Raw genomic sequence first — 22454 nt, 5'->3', positions numbered from 1 at the left:
CTTAAATTAATTCAAATGGCTTGTTCAGATGACAATAAGTTAAAACCGCCTGTATCGTTATCATTACGGTTTTTGTTGTTTGAAAAAACCATGTTATATCTCATGAAGATGGCAAGCCTAAATTATCAAGCAAAGCGAACTTTTTGTAATAGAAATGAACTATGAAACAAACTTAAAATACGTTGAAAAAAAATTGGAAATTTTAAAAAATTATTTAATAATAATTCGATTTTTACTTAAGAGTGCGGTCTAAACGGTCTCCTCGAAAATTGATTTTTCCCAAGAAATTACGGTGGTTGGATGTAATACTTACGATTAAAAATAAATAATATTTCTACCTAATGATATACTTTTTATTTATTGAAATATTAAGATTTTGATATGTCAGAATATTAAATTTTATATTCTAATAAAATGAAAAAACCGTTATATTACATTTTTACAAATTCTAATATATCAATAAATATTTTAGCCTTTTTTTTATTAGTTATCTCTATTTTTCCGAATATGATTCAATATTACCGCTTCCTGAGCAAGCTTCATTCTAAAATTGTTATTGAGAACGATACGAGCTGATTGAGTGATTTTTATACGTCCACTCATTCAAATTTGACTTCGAACCGCTTGAACATGTAAAATGATATATCGCGATCATTCTACGATCTTGATATTATGGATATATAATATATAAATACATAGTTGAATCTATGATTAATAATAAACTAAGAATAATATCTTAATTTATTAAGAAATAAAAAATTCAGAAATTATTTGGGAAATGATGAAATATCATTTATTTTATTTAATTATATAAAATCTTGATATTAAATCCTTTTCAAATACATTTGTGGCATATTCATGTAATTGTCGTGTATATAAGTTATTTCCAATATGTGAATGAACATTTGGCCAAATACTGATGCGCAAAATGGTTATCTTGAAATCGTAGAATTACTTCTTCAACAAAAAGATATAAAAATAAATGAAGTAAATATTAAAGGTGAATCAGCAATTATGCTCGCGAACTCAAATCAAGGACGTAATGAAAATTGTAAAAATATTGTGGAATTACTTAAGAAGCAAAATGATATTATATACGATGAAACTTTTGGCTCCAGAAACAAAACAAGCGCGCCAAGGATTTGGTGGTTGGGGTGCACCGAATATGAAATTTGCTGAAGCAAATCCAGCAATTGCATTTGGAGCAAGAATTTTGTAAGTTTGCTTTGAATGAATAAGTAAAATTTATTGATTAAGTGAAAGTATTTAAAAACATTAAATTAAACATTTTATATTGTTTCCTTGTTATTATGTGAGAGAATCTTTAAATATAGATAATCAATGTTTTATTGGGATTAGGTTTTTTTGATCATATCTTTTATAAATATATTATTATAACATAAGTGGATTAAATTGATCAAAATAATGGAATAATTTTTGGATGTTTTCTTAATTGTATTGCTTCTTTTTGTTAAAGTTAACTAAATCTACTTTAATTTTAATATATTTTTTTTATCCAAAGAAAAATTCGCAATTACAAAATTTATATGTTAAATGAGATTATTAATATACAATTTTTATTTCACTTATTATAACAAAAACGAACATTGTTCTCTTATTCTAATGAGTAATTTACAGAATTTTCATAAAAATTACATTTATTTTGGATTCCGAAGCAGATTTTTCATTCCTGTTTGTTCTTCCTCTCTTCCTTGAAAAATGTGCTTCTTCAACTTCAATAACATTATTTTCGCGACCTCTTTTTTTTAGGTTTTGCTTTTCATTGTTAATATTGAACACCCGATAAGTTTGTGCTTAAATCCGCAAATTTTTCTTTTTGATGTTACTGTATCAATCGCACTTGCCTGGTGCTCATTCAGAGGCATTTCGATGGTAATCAATACAAATGTTTTTAAGTTTATTAAGATTCTCTTCAAATATATTATGTGAATTCTATTCATTACTCTTAATAAACAATTTTAAAGACACGCTGTTTGTGGCAACATTAAGAAATGATAAGCCAGTTTCTAAAAATTGAATTTCAATTTGTTTGGGTCCAAGTTCAGTGCTTTCCTGATCATTGTCTGAGTCCTTCTTTTGATTACACTTGTTTTGACTTTTTAGATGAGAATGTTTGAAAAATTTTATAGGATTTATAACTTAACTCATATAATTTTCTTTTCTAAAATATCACTTACTACATTTGAAAAATGATTGGACACATTTTTGGTTTTGAAATTCTATCATCTCTTCAAAACCCTTAATCTTGGATATATAAACATTTTTTGTAATACAACATTTGTTTCCCATAAGTTTAAGGACTTATGTTTGGGTTTTGATGAATTGTTATCTTTTTTGTATTCTACTTCGCTCACCTACCAACTTTACTTTTGAAATAAAATTCAATATCAACAAGTATCACGTTTTTGCATCTGTACAAAAAACGAACGTTGGTCAATGTTAGCAACAGAATAATTTGTTTGATTGTTGTTTGGAAAGTTTTCTCATCAAATATTTTTAATTTTTTGAATAACAGAAAAAATGTTTTTAGAAAAACAACTTTAGTTCAACCATGTTCAACGTAAATAGTCTAAGAAGTGCGATGATGTTATAATGTGTGAGAATGAAATTTTTTTGATGTAAGATTATCACAGCATAAATTTTGATAAACTTAAAAAAATTGAATTGGTTATTTAATATTTGAAAGGAACCGCCAATACTTTTTTCGTTATTTTCACCATAAACCATACAAATATAATCTTCCACCCCACAAATTTGAAAAAACGGTATGGCAATTGTGAGCATTAGGCCATTTGATTAAATAAATTTCAGGCAAAATGGAACCACAAGCAAGGCCAAGAGGACAATCGTTTCAGAAGAATAGGTTTGTTGTATCACGAGAATCAACATCTGACATTAAAAATCCACCAATATCTCATCTAACGCCTCAAATTAGAAATCCTTCACCTTCAAGGTCTAGAAAAATATTCACAATATCTGTTATCCCTAAGGACCAGAACCAAAGTTCAAAAACTTCTTCTACTTTAAGTGGAAATGAATATTCAAGTGAGGATTCAAAAGATCATCAATCTTTACAAGCTCCTATGCCTCGTGCTAAAAAGCAGTTTCACATTACAAGAACAAACAATCAATCAACAGAGCTTTGGGATATATTTAATTTTCCCCAAAGAAATTCAACAGGTTCTTCATCCAGTAGTGGTAACCTTAGCAAGAGTCCTGTTGTTCCACAGAGCAAGTCAGATTATGATCCTTTAATAGATATATTTTAATTGTACATACAACCATTATCAGTAGTTTCACTTAATTAATGGCTGTTCTTATTTGTAAATTTCACCCCGTTATTTTGATTCCAACTCCTAGTAAAGGCGGAATTAATTTTTTTTTTAGTGTTGAATTTATTGTCACTTTTTCGAATTTAACGTCTTCCAATTTTGGAAATGATGAGACAATCCCAATTTATGACTGAAAATTTCCAAAATGATTTTGAAAATCCTCCAAATCTTCCTATTGGGAATGGCTCAGAACGAATTCTTGTTGGGCTTACAGTTAAACAAAATTCATCAAATACTTTATTACCATGTCCATTAAAAATTCAACAGATTCCATCTATTGAACAAATTGCAGGTTTGATCGAAAATACCTTGGTTAACTTTTTGGATGGAAATTTCTCTCAAGTATTTCCAAATAATATTTATAATTTAGCATCTAAAATTTCGACTAATACAGATGTTGCGGTTGAACTTCATAGCCAAGTTGCAAGTAAAGTAGTAGGATTTGCTATGTCTATTCCAAATGATTTATCTTTAAGAAATTCATCACAAGAAATTGGCAAATATTGGGATCTTACTGTATCAAAACTTAATTTAATTTCAACAACTTTTTCACCTTTGTGTATTAAAGAAAAAGGTTTACCTAATTTCAAACAGATTTTTAGCCAAGCTCTACAACAAGCATTTACTGATTCCAAAGATATATTTTTTAGGATTTCACAACTTGCTATTGAAAATTATGCACAAGCTCGTGATAATGATGATGTTCAACCATTAATTCCAATGTTTCGCTTTCTTAAAGACAGTGGTCTTTTTGAAGAATTCTTTTTGCCTTTATTTATAGACTCTGTTATTCAATTTCTTCAACCAATTATTGATGAAATTTTTCAAAATGAACTTCAAACTTATCTTATAGAATCCACCAAGATTAAAGAGCATGAACTTAACTTAGCTAAACCATTAATTACTCAAAATTCCCTCCGTCAACTTGAAATTCAAATGAACAGGCTCATTTTCTCATCAAAACTTGAACAAATCAACAACGGTTTACGACCGTTAATTCGAGGGAAAGACGTTAAGAGCGTTGATATATGTGCGAAGTTAGCGCGTGACACGGACACTATTAATAACTTTACTAAGGAGCTGTCATTCGAATTTGAAGCCGAAGCTGAAGAATGTTACAAATTATTGAATCCGATTCAAGGTATTATCGAACTTCATAATGCATTAGTCTCATTTTGTAAGGAATCCTTTAGCCAAAGTCAGTCTCGAACATTACGTCTTGCATTTGAAAAAGGTTTTAACACCTCTCTAGATACAGCTTCACGTTTATTAGCGGAAGAAATTCATCACGAATTTATATCACGTCCAACAATATCACAAGCCGTTATTGATGAACTGATTGCAGTGTTCAGAATGCTATCAAACAAAGATTCATTTGAAGCTTATCATCATTTACTTTTATCACGTCGTATTTTAATGTTAAAGGCGCACATAGTCCATGCAGATGAAATATTTTTAGCCGAACTACGTAAACAATGCGGACCTGAATACACAAAACGACTTGATGCACTTTTTGATGATTTGCATCAATCGATTAATATGTTACAAGAATTTAAAGCTGAACGTTCTAATGCACCTAATTTCTTTAGAGCATTAATCTTGTCTAATGACGCATGGCCTAATTCTGTACCTTCATCAGCTCGTGCTCCACCTGCCATTGAACAAATACTTGCTGATTTCACTAATTTTATACGTACGCATCATGGGAAACGTAAGTTACAATGGAATTTACGATTCACACGAGTTAAAATGAAAGCGATGAAGATTGGCACATTAAATGAAATACGTTGTAGTGGCCTTTATGCTGTTTTCTTATTATGTTTTAATGGTAGGACCATGATAACGCCTGATATTGTAATGAAAATGACTGGCTTAAGTAGTAACGAAATCGATGAAATTTGTAAAATTCTCAAAAGTAAAAAGGGCGGGAATTTGATCGCATATATACATCAAAAAATTCAATTGAATATTAACGTCTCCCCCGAAAACGGTTTTTTGAGTTTACCTTTTGCATTCCCGAATTTACCACATAAAGAAAATGATGATACAAAGTCGGCTATAATGCTGAATAGAAATTACCAGGTCGATGCGGCAGTGATGTTAGTAATGAAAAGAGAAAGATCAATGGAAAAATCTGACTTGAAAATGGCTGTAAAGGAAATCTTAAACTTTAGATTGGAAGATGACCTTTATGAAAAAAGATTACAGTCATTGGCTAAAAATATTTATTTGAAATTGGACGCTTCTGGAAGAGTTCATTATTTACCATAAAAAATAATGTTTTGAATTTTTTTAAACGGTTTCGATATGAGGGAAGAAGAAAATGAAAAATGTTTTGCAATGTGCTTATTCATAGAAAGAAAATTGCTACAACAAAAATATTTCTATAAATGGAAATACGTTTATGGTAAAAGGAAATATTCGTTATTGAATTTTTTAAAGATTTTAGAAAATGGATACAATAAATTATATTTAGAAAGAAGCTTTCAAAAATGGAAAAGGAAAATGCTTAACTCAAGTTTCTTAAAATTGCATAAGTCTAATGAATCTTTAACAAATCAGAAATATTTTGAATTTATGTCATCTCTTCAAGAAAAAACAAAAGAAAATGCAAATCTAACAATGTCAATTCAAACCATTCAGATAAAAATAGATGAATTAAAGCCTTTATTCAATGAATCAAATCAAAGATTCAAAAAACTTAATTCAAAATTAGAAATCCAAATTTCAAAACATGATTATTTTAAGAAGTGTTTAGCTGAATATAAACAAACAAAGTCAAACATAAATTGGGATTCACCAAAACGAATAAAAGAAATAAATATTAAAATCGATCAATTAAAAACAGAAGCATTACAACTTCGAAATAAAATTCAAGTTTCACAAGAAAGAAACGAAGAATTAGGAAATTTAATTGTTCATTTGGTTAATAAACGAAAAGAGCTTGAAGAAGACAAAATAATAAAAGAAATAACAAAAGTCCTAAATGAAAATCAAGAAAAATTAAAAAATTCACTTGAAAAAATACAAATTCAAAAAGAAGAAATTAAGAACCTTGATTGCATTATTATTAAAAAGAGATTTATTCTTGAAAATCTTAAATCAAAGATGCAATCACTTAAATCTTGAAAGTTTTAATGTTCAAAATTTTGTGTTCCAATAAGTGCGATAGAGAAAGAAATTTTTATAAAATAAAATGTTTTTAAATTTTTTTTATTTTCTATTTCTTCTTCCTTTCTTAGTAGGTATTGTTGTGGCAGGATATGATGCTAAAAGTAGGCTATATGGGAAAACAGATTCCATATTACCATACTCAAAATTCTGTATGTATCTTGGAAATTTATCAACCAAAATAAGAAATGGATTACCTAAACTTTCATTAAATTTCGTTGATTCTATTTTTTTGTCTGCAATTTTCTTAAGTACATTAAAGAATACATTAATACCTTTTTTTATTTTTCCTTCATCTGCATTTTCAAACAATAAAGGAGCTATTTCAACCATTAACTCAAATCCAAAAGGAAGAAGATGCAAGTTATATGATAATGCATCTTCATCTGAAAAAAATTGAATTTTATCCCATTTTGGATTTCCAAATAAAGATCCTAAAAATATAAAATATGTATCTAAATCTGCAATACATTTTTCTGCATTTGATAAATAATCTTTGATGAATTGAATTGATTTCTTTCGAGATGAAATTTCATTTAATAAAGTACAGTTCTGTTTATCTTTTTGATTATTCGAAACATATAAATATAAATTAAAACCTGGTAAACTTTCTTCATTAACAATGGAAAATGCTCTACGAATCATTGATAGAATAATTAATGATACTGATATATTTAATAACGAATTAGATGCTTTAATAACACTAGAAGAGATAGAAAGATGAATTAAATCTTTATTAATTTTAAAAGGGGATTTTTTCCTAAAAACACTCATTATGATGAAAATATTATGAATTATTGATTTGGTTAATGCACTATCTAAATAAAGTGCTCCATGCATTCCAAATATTCGAAATATATCAACAAAAAATTGTGTTGAGTAATTAATATTAGAATCTTTAAATAGTTGAATGAAAGGAATGTATTTTGTTTTTTGATGTTCACTTTCTATAAATTGAATCATTTGCTTTGTGAATCTATATATAAAACGTTTTTCTTCATGTAAGCATGAGAAGGATTCAATTTGATGGCCTGTAAACATTTTAGCTTGTATAGAAATGTCAGGAGATATAAATATCGATTCTTCAAGAAATGCATAAAATAAATATTGATATAAATTCCTCTTTGCTAATATAAACAAAGGCCAAATAAATTGATATGCTTCAATTACTATTCCATAGTAACCATTTAATAGGTTTTGTATTAATAATGAAATAATGCTTTTTAATGCACCATCAATAAAATATTGTGAAATTTCAATTTTTTCATTGATAAGAATAATAGAATTTGGTAGTTTAGTAAAAAAGTGATAAATTTCGTTTAACTTTGAAATATGTTGTTGTTCATCATAGTTATCATGTTGATCAAAGTATTTTCCAATCTCAGCTATATTTAAATATTTCATAAATAAATTATTCGGTGAAAGTAACTCAGATATCATTGATGATATTTTTAATAGTAACTCTTCTTTAATTTTTTCCAAAATGCTTTTTTGCTCATTAATAATCACTTCTGCTGAAAATTGAGAATCGTATTTAAAATAAGAAAAAATTTTTAAAATTATCGGAGTACTACATATTTGGATATTATTTTTAGAAAGAATTTTTGGTAATTGATTTGAATAAATCCAAAACTTATGTATTGGAAATAATTCAAGTAAAAATATGAAGGGATTTTGTGCTATTTGACAATGGAAATAAATTTCTCCTAATTGTTTTAATAAAGGATTTAGATACCTGTCATTATGACCAGAAATAAAATTAAAACTAAAAATTATTCGTCCAATTGTTAGAATAAGTGGATACAAGTCAAAATTTATTTCATGTATATCTTCATTAATAATTCCTTTTATTTCATTAATTATCAATGTAATATTATCGAGTATTCTTATTCCAATATTTCCTAATATTGATAAATCAACAATTTCTATAATATCATTTAAATCATTTTTATCAGTAGTAGAAATATTATATAAAAAGAAGTATTTTATATAGTTTTGATTTTTAATAAGGTAATGAAGAATTTTTTCATTAGTTTGAATTAATTTAAATAAAAAATAGATATCTTCAGCATTAAGTTTTTCAATTTGATAATTTGACTTAAAGAAAACTTCAATTTCATAATATGAAAATCCAATAATTGCTTGAATATGATTCATGTAACATAGTAATGTTGAAATATCTAGTTTCAAAAAATTTTCCAAATCAAAAGAAAAATAATATAATTGTCTGATTCGATACATATGAATTTCCATGTTTTTTAATAATACATTCTCATTTAAACTTTCAAAAAACAATGTAATAGACATGGATGGGCTTGCAAGTTTAAATAAGTTTTCTGCTGAAACAATATAACTTTTGGATATGCATAAATATCTACACTCAGAAAAAATAATTTCAACCATGCGCTTAAATCGAAAACTTTTTTCTAAGTCACTACTAAACAAAAAAAGAAAGAATACCATCATTTCTTGAAGAGGACATAAATGAGACACAAATTTCAATTCTTTTTGATAAGATGTTGGCGGATTTCCATAAACAGATAAAGCGTTCCAATCAAAACATGATATCTCTCCAAATAATGAAAATAAGTTAAAGAATTGAAAACCAAATGAAATGAGTCTTGATTTAAACTGTTCAACAAATGATAATATTTGCATAAAAGGTGAATTAATGCAATTATGGGCAAATAAAACTAAATTTTCAATATTATTCAATAATTTATATCCATTACATTCATTGGTAAATAGTAAAAATCCTAAACACATTTTTGCTGCTTTAATTGAATTAATTAAAACGCATATTTTACATATTCCTATAAAAAGTTTGCAAATCCGTAGTGCTGTAAGTGTATTAATATTAAAATCAAGTTCATTTATTTCATTAAAAATTGAGTTCAAATAGTTAGCACTAAGAGAAACCCATTTGAAAGAATAATCAAATGTTTTTATAATAGGCATTATTGTTGGTAAGATTTCATTGACTTTTGATGTAATTTTCTCATTTTTCTTTAATGGAATTGATGGAAAATTATTTATTTCTGATAAAATATTTTGGATTTCTCTACTTTTGGGTGTTTTTATTATGAGATAAATATTTTCTTCTTTGTATTTGAACAGAATATCATCAAGTAATGCTAGAACAATGTCTAAATGTTTTAGTAATATCTCAGAAATATCAAAATCTACCATTTCTCATAATGTATTTTTATGGTTTTATGATAAACGATTATATAAACTGATATAATAAAATTTTTAAAATTTTTTCTAAAGCACGTTTACATCAAAAAAAAGAGATCTTAAAGAGATTTGTTTACAAACGTTTTTGTTGGCGTAAAAAATATGTTAGAAAAAAGAAATAAATTCTGAATTAAGAAGATATCATAATTTCAAATGTTTTCAAAGAACATAGATACCAAAGCACCATAATCACCAACAAGGACATGGATCGTTCTTTAAGGCTGTACTCAAGTTGCAAAGTTAATTGTTGAACTACCAAATCTTATTAACTTAAATAAGATTTTTTATTCATTTCGTTAAAAAAAATCGATGTGAATTTACAAAGAACCTTTCTTGAATTTGGAAGAATAAAATCAATTTACGAGTAATTAATTTCAAGTATTAAAACTTTATAAATATTTAATAGAATAACTTTAACATTGAAGTGAAAATTAAAACATGTATGGGAGATAGAATAAAAATCAGAATCTTCTTACAGTTCTCTTTTTCCAAAATTTCTCTATTAACCTTATCTTCAAACCGTCCAAAGCAATCGAAAAAGTTAAAAATCTTGCTTTTCAATTTTCAATCCATTTGAACAAATAAATGTTTGCTTTACTCTTAGCAGCATCCACGTGTTTTACAAACAATGAAATCACAGACTTAGCGCAGCGCTCAATTCCAAAAGCATTGTATTTCGAAAATCTTGGATCTCATGCTTCTCATCTTCAAGGATTAAAATTTTTAGAAATTAGTGGCTCAGGAAACAAAATAAACGTCAAAGTCCAAGCAGGAAACAGACAAATTATGGAGACATTAGTTGAAAACAAGGGTAAGCTTGAAGTTTTCTGGGTTCAATCTGACGATTTCGATGGTTGGACTTACTTACCATCTTCCTCTGATGAAAGCAATAAGATTGCAATGCACTACATGGTTAACATGGTTAATTCAATCGAACCACCAACACTTGTTCGAAGCATTTCTGAAAGAACATGTGTTATTGATGGAGAAGAACATCACCAAATGACGATTATCATTAACATTATGGGCACTGATACACTTCAAATGATCGAATACAAACTTAGTAAGAAATATCCACAAGGACACACACTTGTTACACATAACGTCGTCCTTCGTGAAGGCGAAGAATTCTAAACATCAATGATTTTCTCATTTTTCAACTTTTTTCATTTAAAAAAAAACGTTTTTTTACACTAACGTCCGCATCAAATTTTTTGATGTTCAAATTAGTTTTTTCTTATGAGCGAAGATAACGCTGCAAATCCAAATGTTATATGCTCTATTTCGTGGAAAGAAAGTTCTGTTGGAGTCAGTATTTATGATTCTATCAATGGGAAATTATCGATTTATTCAAATCATTTTAATGAATCCAAAAATACAATCGAACATTTAATAAACAAATGCCAATTTGATCATTTATTGTTGCCATTAAACACACAAGAAGAATTTGTTCAATATATAGAAAGTTTAAAAAATCAATCAAATTTTGAAATCATTTATCGAAGTCCAAAACATTTTTTATATGAAGAAGGTTTAAATTCCTTAGAAAGAATCATATTTACTGTACCTGATAATGAACAAAATGAACTACGGAATTTAGTTTTTGAAGGGATTAATAATTTATCGTCAAAATCAATCATATGTTCAATTGGATCCATTATTAATTATTATGAAGAGATCACCAAAAACGAAGGAATTACTATTTCATCGATAAGTTCATTAGAGTTACTTGAGGGACTATTTATCACCAGAGAATTAATGGAAGAATTACAAATTATCTCTGAAGACATTCATCCATCAATACATATTCGGAACAATAAAAAAGAAGGATTATCATTATTTGCGTTATTAAATCGATGTTCAACACGAATGGGGAAAACAAAGTTAAGGTCATGGTTCTTTATGACTAATAATAGTATTAATGAAATTGAAGAAAGATTAGATATCATTGAATTGTTTACACAGCCGAAGATGTATCCTTTAATTAATGAGTTAATAAATTTCTTAAGTAATACGCCTGAAATTAGAAACATATTAATAAATTTACAAAAAGGAATTTGTACGAATAAACATTGGCAAAGACTATATCGCGGATTATGTAATGTATCGAAAATTTGTCAATTTGTTTCGAAGAATCCGATTTTTTATAATTTTATAAAGTTCCAAAACTTAAATATCGAAAATAGTCAAAAGCTTCAAAAACTTATAAATGAAATAGAAAGTACAATAAATTTAAATACAAATAATAATGAAGTCGAAATTAATGATACGTTTAACAAAGATTTATATGAAAAAAGAAAACAATATATTGGATTAGAAAGTATTATGACAGAAGTAGCTAATGAATTTATGCAAAGGGAATCACAAAAAATTAATTTAAGTGTTATCTTTATTCCACAATATGGATTTTTAATTAAGTTAAATCATAATGAAATAAGTGAATATATACCAAATGATTTTACAATAGAATTTGAAACTGAATATAATTATTATTATAAAAATAATAAAATGAAAGAATTGGATTATCAATATGGAAATATTTATAATGATATTATTAATGAAGAAAATAGAATTATATTCCAATTAAGTAATAAAATATTATCGTTCAGTCAAACATTAAATGAATTATGGAATTTAATAGGAATAATTGATTCGATATGTTCATTATCAATTGTAGCAGTTGAATGTAATTATGTCAAACCTCAATTTACAGATTCGAAAGAAATTATAATTAAAAATGGAAGACATCCATTACTTGAACGAATAAATGATCTTTGTGTACCGAATTCTATTGAAATGAATGAAGAAGAAAACTTAATACATATAATTACTGGTACTAATTGTTCAGGGAAATCAATTTACTTAAAACAAATTGGACTCATTATATTTATGGCTTATCTTGGATCATTTGTACCTGCTGAAGAAGCGATAATTCCACATATAAAATATTTGCTTGGAATGTTTCATAATTCTGATACATCCAAAAAACCATTTACATCGAATTTTATGGAAGAAGTTATCAAAATCAATGAATTTTTATCAAAGTCAAATTCTTCATCATTATTATTAATTGATGAATTCTGTAAAAGTTCTACTGTTGAAGATGGCTCTTCTTTATTATATGGATTTATTAAATATTTACACGAAGACATTGAAAATTATCCATTTACATTTATTTCGACACATTTTCATTACATATTTAAAGAGAACATCATTTCATTGAATTATTTCGTTCCTTGTCTAATGGATGTGAAAATTCAAGACGAAAATGACGAAATAATATTTTTGTACCAAATGAAAAAAGGAATATATAAAACTTCTTCATTTGGTATACAATGCGCTGTCAAAGCAAACATAAACCCAAACATAATAGAACGCGCTAAAGTCATTCGCGATAGCATCGAAAATTTTAAGGAAATTAAACCAAATCCATTGTGTTTCGATGTCGAAAAGGAAACAAAAACGCGTCAGGCAATTAAGTTATTCCTTCAGTGGAATGGAAATGGAAATCCTCGTGAACTACTTATGGCAATTGATAAGATTATGAAGTTTTAACTTTAATACTGAATATATTCACTGTTGAAATACAATATAATGATTCAAATGCAGAAGTTTTGTTTTCCTATTAAAAATTAAGTTGCTTATGATTCCAGTAAACCTATGGCGATTTGGAGTATCGTCTTCAAGAAAAATATCAATGTGAAATATGACATTTATATGAAAAGTGCAGAATTTCATCAGTACTTAATAACATTACAAGGGAAATTAGTTTTATGGTATTTTTGGTGTATTTTCTTTATTTAATTTTGGTCTTATTATCATATATTTTATATTTTATCACGAGCAAAATGGCTGTGAAACTTTTTGACTATATCTAATGGTCAGCCCACACAATTTGATTATTATTCAACTTTTTCATTATTATCGTCAGCTTACATCAAACAGCGGTATCTCATTATACAGCTTACACAATTCGATACATACCTAAATACACTTGGCATAATTAGTATTTAAAATAAATATAATTCTACTAAAAGATATGTCACAGGGAAAAGAGGCTATATTTATACGAACGGTTTGACTACAGTTCTGTCCTAACTCATTGAATTTTTGATATGTTTACATATATTTTATTTACAGAAATTTGCGTAAGGTTTATTAACGATTTCAGTCTGTTCTGAAATTTGATGTGTGTCGTTTCGGCACGTTCGAATCGTTAAAGGATATTTTCGAATGAATCGAAATTACCGAAAGATCCAGAGTCCCAAATTATTTCTGGGAAGACGTCGTTTGAGAAATCGAATAAGTTAGCGAAATCATTAGATTTTGAAATTGATCCTTGTTTCTTTTGTCTTGCAGCGCTTTGTTTTGTTGGCTTATAGACGAGTTTTGCGTATCTATTCTTAAGGCTTACTGATTCTCTTTTATCGAAGAATTGTTTCATGAATGACCAACAGGGACCGAACTCTTTATATTTTTGAAGGAGAAGCGCATCTTCCTCCGGTGTCCACGGTGTGCATCTAATGTTTGGCGACAAATAATTTTTATATCTTTCTCTGCATTGACGTGCAGTTCTTCCCTCCATTTGATTTGCGACATATTTCCAGTTTACCTTAGCCATTCCAGAGACGATCTTTATCAGCTTCTGGTCCTCGATCTCGGAGAACTTTGTTCGTGGAGGTAATGGTTGAGACATTTAATAAAATGTCAAATTCGAGGAACAGAAAAATGAATACCCATTGAATATTCAAGGCTAAGGTTGTTCTTTTATTTGTTCAATGTTTACTGTCAATTGAGTCAAATTCAAGGAGAAGAAGTTTTTAATTCAAATGTCGTAAAAAAGTGTTTTTTCAATTGGTTCGTAAAAAAAAAATAACCGTTTTGTTAAAACACATATTTACGATTACTTTAATTGTAAATGTGAAAATTATTTCACTGATGCAAATGAAACATAGGAAATGTTGCTAAGCCTTAAGCACTTTGTAGTTAAGCAGTCGGTTAGCGTGAAATCAAAATTTGATTGAATTTTTGTACGTGATAAAAAATGCGTTCTCGGCGGTTAACGCTTGTGATAATAATCAATTATTTTTTGACAGCTTAGTGAATTTGTATGCACAAGTGACTCAATTCAGGTGATAAATAGTTTAACACACATTGTCTCAATAAGTGATGTTGCACGCAGACAACGAAAATGATGTTTTTGATTTGTTTTAACATCGAAAGGTAACAAGTGATTAAGCAAAAGCAAACAATGAAAGAAGAGGTTCATTTAGAGTGAATATCAATGCATTCAGCATCAATGTTAACACAGAGAGAATGAACTACACATGTGCGAAGACCAAATGACGCAGGTGCATTGCTATTAATTCTTATACGCAAATGGAACATTTTTTTAAATGGATGAAAAAATAATGTAACTCAGAAACAATTCTTTTCAAACATATATTTTTTATAATGAAAACACATCAGTTTTATATGAAACGCCAAAGATTATTTATGAGGACAGATGATATTTAAATATTTTAGTAAACTGGTGGAGAAAAACCTGCAGTATCGGTTCCACTTTCTGTTAAAACCGATCGAAAAGTACTGATTTTAAATGCGTTTTTTCTTACAGTTTCTCGTTCACTGTATAAAAAACGTTAATTTGTTAACCCAAATCACCCTCAAAAAACGTGATTGAAAAAGTGGGTTTTAAGTGCAGCCATCTTCACTTTTTCAAATGGGGAAACTTGGCTTTTATCTCCATCCAGAATCAATTGCTGTGATTGGAGCTTCCTCTATCCCAGGCAAAGTTGGCTACGCTGTTATCAGGAACATTGTCAACTCGAAATACGCAGGAAAATTATATCCTATTAATCCAAGACCAGGTACAATATTTGATTACCAAACGTATCCATCCGTTCTTAATGTTCCTGATCCTATTGACGTTGCGATTATTTGTATTCCAGCAAAATTCGTAAACAAAGTTGTTGAAGAATGTGGACAGAAAGGTGTCAAAGGTATTATAATTGTTGCAGCAGGCTTTCGTGAGATTGGTGGCGATGGCGTTCAACTTGAAGAAGAATTAGTTCGAATTTGTAAGAAATATAACATCCGTTGCATTGGCCCTAATGTTCTTGGTAACATTACCACATCTGCTAACATGTCCTTTTCGATGAAGACACCAATGCGAGGACGCGTAGCAATGATTTCACAGTCTGGCGCAATGATGACAGCAGTTCTAGATTGGGCCGACACGAAACGAATTGGCTTTTCACACTTTATCTCACTCGGCAACAAATGCGATGTTGATGAAATTGATTTTATTGATGAAATTTCGAATGATCCAGAGACCTCATTAATGATTCTTTACATTGAATCTGTTAATGATGGAAATCGTTTCATGAAAATTGTTGAACAAGCTACCAAGAAAAAGCCGGTGATTATTCTTAAGTCTGGAATATCTGATGCAGGTAAAGCTGCAGCTTCATCTCATACAGGTGCATTATCCGGTAATGACATGGTATTTGATTTAGCATTCGAACGTGCGGGTGTTATACGAGCGCGAACAATGCAAGAACTCTTTGATTATGCCACAATATTTAATCAATCATTATATCCATTAGGGAACAAATTTGCAATACTTACAAACGCTGGTGGCCCTGGTATCATAGCCACTGATTGCTTCGAAGAAAATCATATCGAATTCGCTCATTTCACAGAAGCAACGACTGATAAACTTCGTAAATTATTACCTCCACAAGCGTCAATACATAATCCAGTTGATATTGTCGGAGATGCAACGCCAAAACGTTTTCGTGATGCACTTACAGTAATCTTTGAAGAAGATTCAAATGTATGCGCAGGTTCACTTGTCCTTGTTACACCTCAATCAACGACTGATCCAATTGCAGTTGCGAATCAATTAGTAGATGTCCATCGACAATTTCCAGATCGATTCTTAGTCACGACATTTATGGGCGGTGATACAATGTCAATACCGCATAAGATTCTTCAAGAGAACTCTATTCCATGTTATTCATTTCCAGAGCCAGCAGTCAAGTCATTACGCGAAGTATTACATTATCAATCACTTCTCCGAAATATACAAAATGATAATAATATTGACGAAAATGTTAATAATTCAAAAAGAATATTAACAGTTGAAAACCAAGACAAAGTTAAAACGATAATCAAAAATGCGATTAATGAAAATCGTAATATGCTTTCACCGATGGAATGTAATGAAGTTCTTTCGATATATGGAATCAATTCATGTAAATCAAAGCTGGTACATTCTGCAGGTGAAGCAATTGACTTTGCGAAAGAAATTGGTTTTCCTGTTATTATGAAAATTGCGTCTTCTGATATTGTCCATAAAAGTGATTGCGGAGGTGTTATTCTTAACATTAAAACGCCTGAAGACGTCTCGATATCATATGAAAAGATTTTAAATGACGTCGCATTAAAAGGTCCAAAAAATGCAAAAATCGATGGAATCGAAGTACAAATGCAAATCGATGTAAGACAACATATGAAAACAAATGAAATAATATTCGGTATGAATAGAGACCCGCAATGGGGACCCGTCGTTATGGTCGGCGCCGGAGGAATATATGCGAATTATATAAAGGATGTTGCGTTCGAACTCGCGCGTGGCTACAAAAGAGATGTCGCAAAAAGACAAATCGAAAAGACAAAAATTTATAAAATTTTAGAGGGTGTAAGAGGCGAACCGAAGTCAGATGTAAAGGCGCTTTTGGAAATGATGATGAGAACTGTGCAAATGATTATGGAAAACGAGGAAATTACTGAAATGGATATGAACCCAGTGTTGGTTTTCGAGGAAGGAAGTGGCGTTTGCGCTATAGATACAAAAATAATGATAAATAAATAGATTAAAATTTGTGGCACTCATAAGTATCTGTTGCGTAGGTAATTATCCAATTGAGTGATGCGAATCAATATGTACATATGCAGGCACAAGATAAGTTCGGAAAAGTGCTTTTTGTGTTGGAAATTCGAGTTAAAAATCAACAAAAAGAGCGCTGTGCTTTGTAAAGTTTTTTGTGTTTGTTTGCTGCCTTTTGTGGAATGTTTCTCAAATTTGATCAATTGAAATAAGAAAATGCATTAAATATCGAATCGTTTCACTTTTGCATTGCTGTGACAACATATTTCAAAGCTTGAAGATTGCAAGAAAACATGTTTTCCTTTGCTCACAATTTGCCCTATTGATACAGGCACAAGTAAACTCGGAAAACAAAATAAATAAAAACATGAGCGCTCAAACTTAAATCCTGTTGAAAAAAATGATTTGAAGTGATATTTATCGTTCAAAATGATTAAATTTATTTCAAAAACATTGAAAATTTTTGCAAGTGCTTCACAAAATACATTGAAAAATTTCTCATCTTTGAATGAAAATTCATATAAATTAGGCTTTCATATGCCCACATAAGCGCAGTGTTAAATATTTTGAAAAAATTCCAAATATTGGAAGCATATACCAAATTATTAAATTTAATAATATCTTTCGCATTAATATCAATTCCTTCTTGTTCAAGAAGTAATTTAACTATTCCTATATAACCTTTTTCAGATGCATAGATAAGTGCTGTTTTAAATATCTTAATTAATTTCCAAATATTATTTTAAACCATCAATAAATTACGAAAATAAATTTCAAATAAAACAAATATATATCTTTGGTATTAATATCTATTCCTTCTTGCTCAAGAAGTAATTTAAATTTCAGATGCATAAAAAATGAATTTGTTAAATTGCTGTTTCAAAAATTATTTGTTTGTTTTTCAACAATAGAAACAAGTATCTGTATTAAACGTTGTTATTTGCAAGGAGGTGTTTCATTTCATTAAACATTTACAAAGATAAAAAATATTTCTAACAAAATATTTACACAATAAATTTTTTCATTTTTTGAGTCTGTTCAGCATTTCATTTATCATTGCGGTCTGTCTTTTACAGAGCTCCGCTTTAAAAGCCAAACAAACGAACTGCGATGGGAAGTTGAACTCCAACTTTTGTGTTATTGCAGGTTTTACGATACTTTCGCTTTCTTTTACGTACAACATCTTTACGCTTGTTTGCAGAGCGCGTTTTTCTTCTTCTTTTAAACACAACTTCGAAAGTTTATAAACATTTCCATTCGAATCTATCAACAAATCGGACGAAATCCTCAGCATTCCTCCGCCAATAATTCCGTAAGATTGAACGACATCATTTTTTTGTGCCGTCAAAACAAAAATATTATCAATGTTTTGATGATTTAAAAAGAATTGTATTTCATTTAATTGGAGAAATAATAAAGTTTCTTGTGTGATCGAATTTCTTTCGGATTCATTTTCAATAATGGCTTCAAGATCATATCGAGGCTTATATAATAAACGAATTTTTAGAAGTAATGGCATCAAGATAATTGGTGAAAGTTTCCTTATTTCTTCAATAAGTTCATTGTTGACTTCAATAACAATTTTCGGCGGTTGCTTTGAAAATAAACCTATCAATTGTAAAGAAACAGAAAACTCTGTAAACGTTCTCCTCGATTTGAATACTTCGAAAACGTCACTTTTAATCGTTTGGGGCAATGAATTAACATCAATTAAGTTGTTCTCACAACAAAATTGGAGAAGCGAAAGAGTTAGAATATGTTTCTGTGGTAATAAAGGAATGCGTTTCTCAATTAAAGTAATCATTAAAGGACGCATTTGTCCAAATGAAAGAAAAAGTACTGATCGACAAAATGTGATATTATTTTCAGTTTCAAGCGCTTTGGTAAGCTTAGTCATAACAACTTGACTAAGAGGATCTGGGGCAACATCTAATAAATCAGCAAGAAATGCTAATTCATCTTGATGGATTGATTGAAGAAGACAATCAAGTGGCGCATCTGTAAATGTTTCCATAATAGCTTGATTAATGGAATCATTGTTTAAGGCGCAAAGATTGAGAATTACTAAGCGAGCTCCTGAAACAACAACTGAATCATGATGAACAACAAAAGGAACTGAATGAGTGATAAGAGGACACTCAGCCATATCTGTAGTAAAAAGTAGATTTGGATCAATAAGATTTGCTTTCATTGAGACAACTTTTAAGACTGTGATATAAGATTGAAGAATTTCGCCAGAAAACTCAAATGGGTATAAAATTAAATTATTGATTGCATTTCCTGTGAACAAAATACGAAGTTCAGACTCACTATTACAAGTTTCGATTAATATATCCCAGAATTTTAATATTTTTAATTGTGTATCATGATCGATTTTGTTTTTGAATATGCACCCCATTGTAGTAAATATACCTGTTGCACAAATAGATAATAGTTTTGAATAATATGATGCGGAAAAATTAGCCATTAATTGTGGTACATGATCTAATGCTTCAGCGAACTTCTTTAAATTTTTCTTTGTGAATTTATTAACAACATTACTACAGATAGACCTCAATTCATCGAGGTCCATTAATTCGATACTACCAAGCGACCGTTTATTTCCGTTCGGTGAAATTTTACGTGAAAAATGACTTTATAAAATTTATTTGGAAAATTATCGTTGAACAATATTATACAAAACAAACATCTTTATTAATTTAAAAAAGTTCTATTTCGTTCTATTTTTTACAATTATTTCATGTAGTTTTATCACGGTTTTTTGTAAATGTACAACATCTAAAGGTAAAACCCAATTTCCATATGGCTCATCCAAACAAATGTCATCTATTGATAATATTGGATATTTTGATATCACAGATACAATTCTATGATATTCAGAAGCTAATCTTGCGATATGTTTAATGATAGTTCTTAATTCTTTATTTTCTATTTCGATAATTTCCGCTTGTGATATTACATTTGCAATTATCGCAGCAGAAGATTCACAAATTCCTTGTGGAATTTCATTAGTTTTTAATGGCTTCGATTGCGGAATTGATTCAATTAATTTTTTATAATCTGAATCAATTTCAATCGTTTCGACTCTTAAATCACGTAAAAGTTGAACAAGTGGTTCTACATCAGAAGATTTAATATTTTCAAGTTCCTCATGAAGTAGTGCAATTTCTTTCTTTAATTTAAAGTTTTCTTCTTTATGTGCATAAACAGCTTCTTCCGCTGTAATTCGTTTAGAGATTTCTTCTTGCGCACGTTTTTTAATGTTTTGGATTTTCGTTTTCATTATATCTTCATTCTTTATATATTTGACATGACTATTAGCAGTTTTAGAAGCTTTGTCTACAAGTGCTTTTATTTGCTCATTGGCCATTATAAGTTGTTCTTCGAGATTTTGTATCTTCTCTTCAAGGGCTATCGTCTTTTTAGTTTGAATGCTTTCGTTTTTGATGGCCTTTGACTTGTCGACACGCATTTGGTCGAGGGCTTGTTGGTACTTCCGAATCTCGTCTTTATGAGTAGCTTCTTTAGCAATTAGCTCATCAATCAATGCTTGCTTATCATCGTTATCTTTTTTGATGCTATCCAAGTTAGCTTGGCTTTGGAGTTGTAATGTTTTTAAGGTTTTACGTGTCCTTCGTTGTTGATTGATTGTTTGTCTAAGTCGCTCATTTTCAATATTCATTGATTCAATTTCCTTACGAAAGAATTTGCCGCTTTGAAGTTCGCGTATTTGTTGCTTTAAGGTCCTGTTTTCAAGCTCAAGATCTTCATTGGATTTTAACAAGGATTGATATTCATTCTCTCGATACTCATTTGACTCACTTAAAGCTTGGAATTCTTTTGATAAGTCAGAATATTTTTGTGATAGTTCTGCATAATCTTTTGCTTTTTTGTCAAGCATGTTTTCCATTTCTTGAATTATTTCATCAGATGGAGTCTTTGTTTGACCAAGCTTATTTAATGTTTCTAAAAATTTTATCCTATCTTCATTGATTCCTGCTCGAATTTGTGCTGCTTTTTCGCTGTCTAATTGGTTCTTTTCAGTTTTATCTTTTTGTAATTGTGCTATTAATTCTGAGTATTGCTGAATTAAATCATCTCGTTCTTGCAATAATTTGGCAGATGAGTCAACTGCTTCTTGAGCATATTGAAACTCTTCTTGAAGTTGATTATACATTTGTGATATATCATTGATTTGTTGATTTCGCGCTTCAAGTGCATCTGCAAGAAGACGCATTTTCTCTTCTGCTTGAGTCAACCGTATCCTCAATAATGAATTCTCTTCCCTGATTTCATGAGAATCCATTACTGAGTAAATTGCTTAACGTGTTTTGTGTCACTTTTTTATCTTCCAATTTTAGGGCTTAATAAAAAAAATACATAAAGATTTACAATAAATACATTTTTTATTATTAAATAACTTATGATTTAAAGGAATGAATGTTTTCTAAATGAGCTTTCACAAGTTTTAGCTATTTCAAGTTTTTTTAGTCAAAATTTCAACAATATTAGTGTAACCTTTATCAGATGCAATCATAAGTGCTGTCTTAAATAAAATGAAAAAATTCCAAATGAAAAAATGAAATATCCAATTATATTATCAAACTTTAATTAAGCTCAAATAATATCTTTAGCATTTATGTCAATTTTACTATGTTCAAGAAGGGATTTAACAGCTTCAAATTTACCTTTAGAAGAAGCAACCATAAGCGCTGTTCTAAGTAATTTTAATAAATTCCAAAAATATTTTTGATATATTTTATAAAAAAAATAAACTTCAAATAAATCAAATAATTATC

The 22454-nt window shown here is 29.0% G+C and overlaps 7 protein-coding genes across 7 annotated transcripts; 4 read left to right on the top strand and 3 right to left on the bottom strand.

Moving 5' to 3' along the window:
• Window positions 1-3461: 3461 nt before the first annotated feature.
• Window positions 3462-5624, top strand: GO595_005922 (Cullin family protein; the record flags this gene model as incomplete). The annotated part of the gene is made up of 1 exon (XM_067919217.1): window positions 3462-5624. The coding sequence occupies one exon, from the start codon at window positions 3462-3464 to the stop codon at window positions 5622-5624; it is 2163 nt and encodes a 720-aa protein (XP_067773958.1).
• Window positions 5625-10346: 4722 nt separating this feature from the next.
• On the top strand, window positions 10347-10895 carry GO595_005921 (uncharacterized protein; the record flags this gene model as incomplete). Its single annotated transcript, XM_067919216.1, has 1 exon — window positions 10347-10895. The coding sequence occupies one exon, from the start codon at window positions 10347-10349 to the stop codon at window positions 10893-10895; it is 549 nt and encodes a 182-aa protein (XP_067773957.1).
• A 2109-nt stretch (window positions 10896-13004) lies between these two features.
• On the top strand, window positions 13005-13316 carry GO595_005920 (MutS domain III family protein; the record flags this gene model as incomplete). The annotated part of the gene is made up of 1 exon (XM_067919215.1): window positions 13005-13316. One exon carries the CDS (start codon window positions 13005-13007, stop codon window positions 13314-13316), a length of 312 nt encoding a protein of 103 aa, XP_067773956.1.
• Window positions 13317-13977: 661 nt separating this feature from the next.
• Window positions 13978-14457, bottom strand: GO595_005919 (Myb-like DNA-binding domain containing protein; the record flags this gene model as incomplete). Its single annotated transcript, XM_067919214.1, has 1 exon — window positions 13978-14457. One exon carries the CDS (start codon window positions 14455-14457, stop codon window positions 13978-13980), a length of 480 nt encoding a protein of 159 aa, XP_067773955.1.
• A 1026-nt stretch (window positions 14458-15483) lies between these two features.
• GO595_005918 (Acetyl-CoA synthetase) lies at window positions 15484-17640 on the top strand (the record flags this gene model as incomplete). Its single annotated transcript, XM_067919213.1, has 1 exon — window positions 15484-17640. One exon carries the CDS (start codon window positions 15484-15486, stop codon window positions 17638-17640), a length of 2157 nt encoding a protein of 718 aa, XP_067773954.1.
• Window positions 17641-18676: 1036 nt separating this feature from the next.
• On the bottom strand, window positions 18677-19846 carry GO595_005917 (uncharacterized protein; the record flags this gene model as incomplete). Its single annotated transcript, XM_067919212.1, has 1 exon — window positions 18677-19846. One exon carries the CDS (start codon window positions 19844-19846, stop codon window positions 18677-18679), a length of 1170 nt encoding a protein of 389 aa, XP_067773953.1.
• Window positions 19847-20365: 519 nt separating this feature from the next.
• Window positions 20366-21961, bottom strand: GO595_005916 (uncharacterized protein; the record flags this gene model as incomplete). The annotated part of the gene is made up of 1 exon (XM_067919211.1): window positions 20366-21961. The coding sequence occupies one exon, from the start codon at window positions 21959-21961 to the stop codon at window positions 20366-20368; it is 1596 nt and encodes a 531-aa protein (XP_067773952.1).
• Between the last annotated feature and the right edge of the window lie 493 nt (window positions 21962-22454).

The sequence above is a fragment of the Histomonas meleagridis genome (genome assembly GCF_020186115.1).
Source record: "Histomonas meleagridis strain 2922-C6/04-10x chromosome Unknown contig_4, whole genome shotgun sequence".
Taxonomy (NCBI): Eukaryota; Parabasalia; order Tritrichomonadida; family Dientamoebidae; genus Histomonas; species Histomonas meleagridis.
Note: the sequence above shows the minus strand (reverse complement) of the source record. Positions and strands in the feature narration are given on the sequence as shown.